Source organism: Capra hircus, chromosome 12 (assembly GCF_001704415.2).
Source record: "Capra hircus breed San Clemente chromosome 12, ASM170441v1, whole genome shotgun sequence".
Classification (NCBI taxonomy): Eukaryota; Metazoa; Chordata; class Mammalia; order Artiodactyla; family Bovidae; genus Capra; species Capra hircus.
The window spans coordinates 13154751-13165066 of NC_030819.1; the positions used below are offsets into that span (position 1 = coordinate 13154751).

The following is a 10316-nucleotide window of genomic DNA, read 5'->3' on the forward strand; positions in this document are numbered from 1 at the left end:
ACAGTTTAAATCTAGACATGAAATATTTTAAGCTAGTTGATTTATTGTCCATATGTAGGCATTATATTCCAATACTGTATATTTTTTCTAGTAGTACAAAATATTATCATTTTCCTGATCATATTTTTATGTCGTGATGTAAGTTTAGAATAATTGTGTACAAGATCTTCTTTGAAGAACAAACTGTCAAAATATTAGACCTCATAGTTTTTAACAAAATAAGACTGGATAGTAAAATACAGGGATGTTTTTCCAGATATGTATAGAAAGTAGCATGCCAAAATATAATTAGATTGCAATCAGAATGTAGCAGAAACAAGTGGTCATCGGTCAGAAAAAAACAAGGGAAATTTCTAAAGAGTGGTTAAGGACATTACAGTGTTAAGGTTGTGTTGTATAAGAATGTGACTCATACGTTAGTTGACCTAAGTCTCCTTGGGATTTTTAGTACTTAGATTAACATGAGCTACTCTAGCAAATGCCCAAATTTCTGTGGTTTCACATACATCCAGGCCCAAGTGGATGTCCTGTCAGTGAGTGGCTTCCCTGTACATCATGACTCAGGGACCAATCTCCGTCCATCCTGGGACTTCTTCATCCTCCAGGGTCCTGTCATCATCTATGTCTATCTGAAGCCGATCCATCCAGTATGGCAGCCAGTTCCCACAGGCAGCCATAAAGTACTTAAAATGTTGCCAGTCTAAATTGAGGTGTGCTCTGAGGTGTGCTCTAAGGTATAAAACACATCAGATTTTGAAGACTCAATAAAAATGTAAAAATATCTCATTACTAATTTTTATTTTGATTACATTTTGACTAGATAACATTTTGGAAATACAGTGTCAAAATTTATTCCACCTGTTCCTCTTACATTTTTTAATGTGGCTGTTAGAAAATGTAAAACTGCATTTGTGGCTTCCATCGTATTTCTGTTGGGTAGTGTTGATCTAGAGGGTAAGAAGAAAGGAGGGTGGAGGATGCATCCTGATCCTAAAGGCCTTGGCCCCGTGGTGGCAGTTGGTTGTTTGTCCACATCCAGTTATAAGAAGAGCTGAGGATCATCATTCCTGGATGGGCAGCCACTTCCTAGCAGTAGGTCTACTGAGAAAATGGATGGATGGCATAGATTTTGGTGGACAGCATCATCTCTTCCACAGAAACATTTGAAATAAAAAAGAACATGCTGTTTTTGGTCATCTTAGGGGAAAGGTTAAAAGGGAAAATCAGGAAATGGCCTAATGGAGAGGAAAAAGCATTACTGACCTTTGGAACCATAGTTCTCTGTTGCGAGGGCCGACTTGTGCATTATAGGATGTTTAGCAGCATCCCTGGTCTCTACCCACTAGATGGCGATAGCGCCCCCCCCAGCCCCCAGTTACAGCAATCAAGTACCTCCAGATCTGGCACAGCTCCCCTGTGGGACATGATTGCCCCACTGAAGCACTGCTGATAGAGATTATGCTTCCCAATGGCTTAGCAGGTAAAGAATCAACAATTGTAGCATAAGCTAAGGAAAAAATAGTACTTTGTTTTTTGTTTCTGACACAATTAGAAAATCCATTATCTTGTTTATAGAACACATTATCTGTGAAGTTAATTTCTACAGAGAAATTACTGTTAGCTACTTACTTCAGAATACATTACCGTAGGAAAAAATCCACAATGCAATGAACTGGAAATATTTGGTGAGGAAAGGATTAAGATACCAGGCTTATGGCTCATAAATAAGCTTTCCCATAAGGCATGAAAGATGAAGCAGTTGGGGCTACCATGAGAAAGTGCCATGTAGAAGTAAGCTTCAGGACACGTGCTCTATTAGTGTGTTCTGTGAAGAGCAGACTGGATGCCTGTGTAGCTCTGTGAAGTTTATGCTCCTCCTGTAACCTTTCTTTACGCTGCTCAAGCCAAAGACACTGGGGTCATGTTTGATGCCTCTCTTTCCTCACAGTTCACATCCGGCCCACTAGCAGTACTCCTGACAGCTGTATCTCCACATACATCCAGAGTCAGACCCTCCTTAAACTCTGCCTTTGCTTTTTGCCTTTTAAACTTAATTTCCCAAGAAACTTTATAGTAGAACCAATTGTTAATTAAAATTCATCAGGTATTAGAGGAGCCTTGGAGATAACCTTGTTTTAATTTCCTCCTTTGCAAATGAAAAGACAGGTTCTGCCACTAGTCCCCACATACCTGCACACACAGTTTGGTGGTATTTTTTGTGATGTAAACATCACAGGTCTCCCTACTAGTTTAAGTGGGACTGTCCAAGTCTAACTGCCAGTAAGAATTGGAACCATGAGGACCGAGGATCCCTGTCCATTGTTTTTCCACTGTGCCTCTTAAACAGACTACTTAAATATTCTTAAGGCATGGAGATTTATAGGCTACTCTGAATTTCACAACTATCAGTATTTTGCCAAATGAATTCCAGTTAACTCATTTTAATATCACAGCTGGTAATCAAAACAGAGGCATAGGAAAGAGGACAAATGCTTTTGCCAAAGAAACTCGAGACATTTCTAAAGGCTGACAATTAGTTTTACGTATGGGAAAAAAAAGTATGGAAAGCCAGGTTTTAGTCCAAAGAAAAGGCAAGAAAATATTTATTAATATAGTCTGCTGTGCTCTTTTACAGAATGGTCATGTAATTGGCTCCTTTGTCCAAATATTTTATAGAATTGTTTGACAGACTTCTTAGGAACCATCAGAAAATCTTCAAATTTTTGTTTAAACTTCTGATTGAGTGTTTGCATTAAACAATGCTTACATAAACTGCAATTTGTCATTTCAGTTGATCCTTTCTCTATTAAACTAATTCCAATATTTAAATTTTCAGTGCAATAACCCCAAAACAAAAGAACCTAAACTAAAAGCTGCTGCCAGGATTGTCCCAGAATGGGTGGAGTATGATACTGAGATACGGCAACTGTTAGATCACCTTGAAAACAAGAAGAAAAATGCAGGTGAGTTATTCTGCAGTTGTGTATGAAGCACTTGTTGCACTAAGTGAAATTAGAATAGATTATAAAATTATTTCTTAATGATTATCAAATGATTACATCAGAATTTCTTTACCAAAGTCTGTGACATGTTTACAGATTTCCTTTTTATGTGGACTAAGTTCACAAATTTAAAACATGGATAGAGAATCTATTCCCCTATGGATATAGCTTCATATCATCACATAGATAAGCAGTATAGTATTAGTCTCCTGACCTAAGATAGAGGTTAAAAAAAAAAAAAAGTAAAAGAAACACTCTAAGATACACTGAATTTCCTAAATATGAAAATCCAAGCCCCAAAGTTTAATAAAAGCCTTACACAGCCAAATAAAGTATTACCTCCTGTTTCCTTAATTAGTGACATACATAGTATGTTTCCTTATAGAAAGCTGGTTCCTTATTCCAATAGCCTTAATCACAGACCAGAGGGTGGTTTGAATTAGTTTCCATTTCTTAGATTTAAAAAACTGAAATTACCTTAGCATTTTATCACCCTACATAAACCCTTAACACCAGTAAATGTGTGTTGGATATTCTTTTCAAGCTGATATCAACTTCTTGATTCTTTCGTGATTCCCTTTCCTGATCAGTACCTGTCTCTATTGTTCTTTGCTCTTTTTTAAAAGTAGTGTTGAGCTTCTGTTGTGTTCCAGTCAGTATGTTAAAGACTTTCACCGGTTAGACTAATTAATCCTCATAATAATTCTTTCCAATAGTTAAGAATATAGTTCTTATTGTCTTCAACTTTACTTTTTAGAGAGGCTGAAATTATATATAAATTTCCTCACATAAGCATGAAATTGTGTTTTACATTGATTCTGTTTTCCTTACAAAATCAATGTGTGTTGTCGGATAAATTCAGTATTTTAAATACACCTGAGTATTTTTAATAATCTAATAATATAAAGGTACCATTTCAATTCAGGAGAAAGATTATTATGTAAGTGGCCTAACTGTTTTCAAAGGGAAAGAAAGATAAGACAGAGGAAGGAGGGAGAGAAGAAAAGAAACTAAAAAAGGAAAGAAGAAAGGAAAACTCACATAATTACCTCACAATAAAATATAAATGCAGGAAACATTGAGATGAGATGTTTCTCTTATCAAATTGGAAAGAGTTAAAGGATTAACAATACTCAGCACTAGCAAGAGTATTGACAAGTAAGCGTGAATATACATACAGTAGCTGTATAAATTAAGGAAATTTTGTAATATACATAAAAATTCAAATACATACCATTTGATCCATCAATTCATCAGAAACTTACATTTAAACAAAAATGTATGTGTGTATATGTTTGTCACAATGTTGTCTTTAATGATGACATAGAATCTGTCCAACAGTAGAGGATTGCTCGATTGCATAATTCCAGTGGAATTTAGTGGAGAGAGAGAGTCTGCCATCTGGAATTGTGGAACAGGATCCGTTTAAATTGTGTTTTAGTTCATTTCTGCCTGGAAAATATCATTTTGAATTCTCACGTGTTCTTAAATCAGTTAGTATGTGTAGCGCATTGATGCAGGAGAAAAAAACATTTTGAACTCTTAAGTCTTCATTGGTATTGACTTTGATTCTCACAGTTATATAGTATTTATTCCTGCATTTGAATGCTCTGCCTGCCCATCTTAGACACAGATCACATATGTCTTCTGCTCTTTGTTGTTCCATTACATTAATGACAGCATACTTTGTACCTGGTGAGAAATCTATTTTTCACCATCAAGGTGCTAGGTCATGGAGATAACAAAGATGAGTAAAGTATTGTTCTAATAGACTCATGGGCGCTCACTTGTAGGTGGGTAAAAGGGCAGGTAGTTATGCTCCCATATGATTGATGCCATGGGCTTCCCTGGTGACTCAGTTGGTAAAGAATCAGCCTGCAATGCAGCTGATCTGGGTTTGATCCCTGAGTCAGGAAGATCCCCTGAAGGAGGGCATAGCAACCCTCTCCAGTATTCTTTCCTGGAAAATCCCCATGGACAGAGGAGCCTGGCGGGCTACAGTCCACAGGGTCACAGAGTCTGACACAACTGAGCGACTTAAGCACAGCACAATGGATACCATAATGTACAAAGAGCTGTTCTCATTGTCACTTAATGAAGTGAGTAGGTACTAAACTAACAAACAGGAGGATCCTCAGTGAGCACCTACACTTATATGTTAATTCATGCCTTAGTAAGGTTTAAGCTAATTTGATATTAAGATTTCAAGAGCTAAATATACTTTCTTCCCCTACAGTTTTGACACATGATGAACTCTAGCACTGGCTTGTGTAAGATGAGAAAGTGTGACAAGAAATCTGCCACCTGCTGGGGAAATGTGGAACTACTTCCAAGACTTGTCAAAGTTTCATTAAGGATCAGTGACATATTCTTGGATTTAAATTATATTAATTATATAAAAGTAACATGTGTTTAATGTATTGAATAAATTTAAGTTATATACTGTAAGAAATGACCATTGAGTGTTTAAAATTAGATGGTTCCTCTTTCCTGATTGCATAAAACACTGGGTTTTCATCAGTTAAAGTGATAATTTTGCCAGATAACCAGGTTGAACATATCTGACTAGCTGGTCCTCATGGGAATTTATCAAACCATCTACATCTTTGAATATTCCAGCTGTATATATTTATATATTTCTTTATTCAAAAGATGCATTTAAATTCGAGAGACCTGTTTTGGGTTTTTTTCTTTTGAGAAAGAAGAAGGACTTATGGTTATCTCTGAATAGTATTTTTAAAAATTAAGCCCATTTGTACCTTAACTATTTGTTTTAAAATGAAAGTAGTGCCACACTGTAACCACTGTTTATTTATTTTAAATCATATGATGTTTTAATCCTATGCTTTTTTTTTTACTGTTTCTAATTTTTATTTTTATAAAATTATATTCATGGACTTATGGGATATATATGTATTGTTTTTAAAAAAGAACTGGTTAGTTTTATAGAAACTAAGTTAAGAATATAAACAGCTTTTCTCTTTTATATTAGATGAATAGGAATAGTAAATGTAAAAAAAAAAAAAAACTGTCCAGCTACTCTAGAATCATAGGATCTTGGGACAGGAGAAGACCTGTGTCATTTTGGACCCTATCTTCTGAAGAAGCTGATTCACTGGGGCTGAGGTGAGTGTGGGAAATCATGATTGTGGGAAATCATGATTGTTCCGGATGACCCTGTTGATAAGTGAGGTTTGAGAAACAGTTAATAGAGTTTAGTCTCCAGCCAGTGTGCCAGCCCCCCTTCCAAGGCCCTGCCAGGTGGAGCCTCATGCCATCTTGGAAGCTTCCAGGGCCATATGGAACTGTCTGCTCCTAGAGCTGGACTGTTCTGTCTTTGGACAGTTCTGTGCAGAGTTCCATGGTGAGCCAGAAGCTGTCTATCACGGGTCTGTGCTTATTCCTCTGAACTCTTCTGAACAAGTCTACCCTTCTCTATTGGATAACAGCCCAGAGAGTATTTGAAAATAACTGCTCAGCTCCTCGCAGCTTCCTTTTTCCTGATAAGAGATCACAAGACCTCACTCCCTTTTCCAATAACCACCCCCCTCCCTGGTTACTTGTTTGGGTTTTTCTGTGATGAAATGGAGTGCTCAAGTACAGGGAACAATGTAGCTCCTTGAAGCAGAGAAAAGAATACTTCCAGGAAGCACCACAGGCCATTAGCCTGGAGTTACAGATAAAATTGGACTTTTCTGTATGAATATGTAGTTTGATACAAATGGGAGCTGCCCAAAGAAATGGTTGCTTCTATAGGCCAGGCCCAGCCCCTGGGACACGACCAGACATGCAGTTGCTACTACCCGGGAGAGATGTCAGAAACCCAGTGAATAGCGTTCAAAGCAACAGGTGTATGTCAAGTCAGACTGTCTTCGGCCACTAAAGCATGGCTAAGAGAATTTTCTTCTCTGAGATTCAGCAGCAAAGAAGATAGTAGCATTTAACTTCCCCCTGGAACAGAAAGGACTATTCATCGAGGGGCTCTGACATCTGTCTCAGATCCCTGGTTCACAGCCCAAGTGGTAAGTGTAACACAAAATCTGTCACTGCCCAGCCCCTCCTGCCCACTTCTGTTCAGTAGTAAGGGGGTCCACCCTCTTCCAAGGGGCTTCCCTGGTGGCGCAGCGGTAAAAAGTCCACCTGCCAATGCAGGAGACCTGGGTTCAATGCCTCGGTTGGGAAGATCCCCTGGAGAAGGAAACGGCAATGCACTCTAGTATTCTTGCCTTGAGAATCCCACAGACAGAGAAGCCTGGTGGGCTACAGTCTGTGGGGCCACAAAGAGTTGAACACAACTCAGCAACTAAATAGCAACCACCCTCTTCCAAAGAATCAATTAATTTGTTAAGATCTTACTTTTGGTGGCAGAGTTAGGGAGTTGAGGCACAAAGGACCAGGACTCGGACTGATCCACATTCAAAATACAGGCAACCTTGTGATAGTAGCACATGGTTAGGGGCACCCAGCCCACCCTATAACCACTCAAAAAATGAGTCTTGAAGTGTTAGGTAATGGGACAGCTGTTCCCCATTTTGCAGTTTATTAGCCCAGTATCAAATGTAAAATTCTAGTTTCTGAGAAACTCTAGAGTGAGGTCTCTACATAGAACCTGCTGTTAACAACTTTGATTATAGACTTCAGATTTGGAGAATAATCTTATCCCCTACAGTTCATAATTATTTGCATTTAAGTTATTTACTTCAGTCATGTGATCCTGCCCAACTGTATATAAGGTTTGTATCCTGTCTGATATGATTTCACTTTTAAAAAAAATTTATTTTTGGCTGTGCTGGGTCTTTGATGCTGTGTGCAGGCTTTCTCTAGTTGCAACAAGTGGGGGCTACTCTCTCTGTGCTTGGGCTTCTCCTTGGGGGGGCTTCTCTTGGGGAGCACAGGCTCTGGGGAGCACGGGCTTCAGTAGTTGTAACATGGTTTCATTTTTAAATCAAAGGTTTTGATTAAAATCTGGATAACTTTTCGTCCTTAAATTCTAAAAGACTGGTTCAAAACCAAAATGTTTGAATGGAGATGGCCCCAGGTAACCTAATGTTCAATTTAAAATTGGGGGCAGAGCTAGAGGAGTAATCTTGGTGCCAGTCTTGAGTAGGATGAATTGTGAAGTAGACATAACTGACCATACAGTGGAGTGTCTAGCCTCAGAGCATCGTGCCCAAACTCCCTTTTATACAAAAGTTAACAAACCCACCACTGGCGTGTAGACTTTCCTTTGTTTTCCCACGGTCTGCTTCCACCAGAAAAAAATGTTTCCAGTTTTGTCCAAAGGCCAGTAATCTAGGTCTTCCTAACCTGCACAAACCCAGCAAATTTTTAATGACCTGTTGTGTGACAGTTGACCTGTCCTTTTGAAGTTACAAGTGTAAGTGGAATTAAATAAATATTCAAATGAAAATGCTGGAAAGGGAAAGCATCAGAAGGCCCGGAGAAGTGACATTTAGGATGCAACATGCAGGAGGAGGAGGCACAAGCCAAGCAGAGCCAGCATGGAGGTAGGTTTCTTCCTTTGAGGACATTCGATGGTGTGGGGGGCTGGAGCCTGGAGCACAAGGTCACATGGGGGGGACATGCAGTGAAGAGCTCTCACACTCCTCAGTGTTAATCCAGAATCTCTCAAGGGGTATTTTTATGTTTCCTAATATTATGTTTATTCATAACATCTGTCCTAACTATATTGGGGAAGAGCTCTTGGATAAGAACAGATAGACATATGGGATCTGAAGATGCCATTTTTCTTCATTACACAGTGTCTGAAACAAACTTCCCCGGCCTAAGACCATATGGTACAGGTACTCCCTGCGTGTGGACCCTCCAGGAGGAAGAGAAGCTAGTTTGTTTGCCCTAAAACTGTACAACTGTGGAATGAAGTCTTTCCACTTTTATGAGGTGTTTGTAACCTGAGGTAACAAAAGCATAAACACTGCAGGAAATACAACATTGCAACAGGTGGTATATATGAAGAAGTATTAATAAAACCCTAAAAAAACTCTAATAATGTTGAGTGGTTGTTAGAATATCCTTTGCTATCTTTAAAGACTCACACCAGAGAGAAAAATCACATCCATTTAGGAAGACCAGTCTTTTAAAAAAAAAAAAAAAAACCTTCACACAGATAAACACATACCATACACATGAGACACTGCTTATAGAAATCTCCTGGAATAGTAGGGAAGCATGCAAAGAACACAAACCTAAATCCCCTAAGAAATGCTGCAAGCAGTGCTTTCTTCCTCGTGCTTTTTAACAACGTATAACTCCAGCTTCCTCAGGAAGACCCTGGAACACGCTTTGCCAGTGGCCTTCCAAATCTGGCAGCTTGGTCCCTGGAGACAGCTACATCAGAGGAGGCGCTTCTCCCAGTAGACAGTCCCTAGTGAGGGTTGGAAATGTTGTCTGAACAAGACCGCAACCTCAGAGTTGTCAGCTGGATACCTTATTTTTTACTTTTGGCTGTGCTAGGTCTTTGTTGCCACACGGGCTTTTTCTCTAGCTGTGGCAAGCAGGGGCTGCTCTCTAACTGCAGTGCATGGGTTTCTCATTGTGGTGGCTTTTCTTGTTGCAGGGCACAGGTTCTAGGGCACACGGGCTCAGTAGTTGTGGCACACGGACTTAGTTGCTCCTTGCCATGTGGAATCTTCCCTAACCAGGTATCAAACCCATATCTCCTGCATTGGTAGGTGGATTCTTTACCATTGAGCCACCAGGGAAGCCCTGGATGCCTCATTAGAAACTGAATCCTAGTATAAGGTAGTGACAGATGAATGTGTGTCTCTTGCTTCTGTTGATGATCTCTCGATCCCAAGAAAGGATCGACTTGGTGGATAGAGGTTTGCAGGTTTCTAGGGTGTGACCTATATACCTTAAGATTAAAGTGACTTTTTTTTCTTTATAGATCATGAAACCCTGCTTTGGGTGTGAAGGCAGGTGGGGGAGGGGATCAGCTACTTTTGCAACAGGTGGTATATATGAAGAAAGCTACTTTTGTTTGCAGCTAGAAATTTGAGATAAGCAGCAGTGTCCACCCCACCCCCTTTCAGAACTTTAACAGAAATGTATATGTTATGGTATGAAAGGGAAGGTCCTCAAAGCCAGCCTAAGAGTTAGATTTTAATGGTACTGAATATGAAGAACTGCTCACTCATTAAGGCCTTGCTGTCCTAGATTTTAATCATTTCACTTTTTGAGCTCTTCCTTTGGCTCATGACAAGCCAGAGGCCTTTGTCATCTCACTTGCTGACTATGTATAAAGCTAAATTGGAAAATAGACTCCTCCAAAAGACTGAAGGCCAAAAGTACTCA

General features: G+C 39.2%; 1 protein-coding gene across 1 annotated transcript in view; it reads left to right on the top strand.

The window, feature by feature from the left end:
• UGGT2 (UDP-glucose glycoprotein glucosyltransferase 2) overlaps positions 1 to 5454 on the top strand; it is a 146307-nt gene extending 140853 nt beyond the window's left edge. The window contains exons 38-39 of the mRNA XM_018056434.1: positions 2837 to 2963; positions 5239 to 5454. Coding sequence (XP_017911923.1) covers positions 2837 to 2963; positions 5239 to 5261 — 150 coding nt within the window. The 3' untranslated portion in view covers positions 5262 to 5454. The remainder of the gene's footprint in view (positions 1 to 2836; positions 2964 to 5238) is intronic.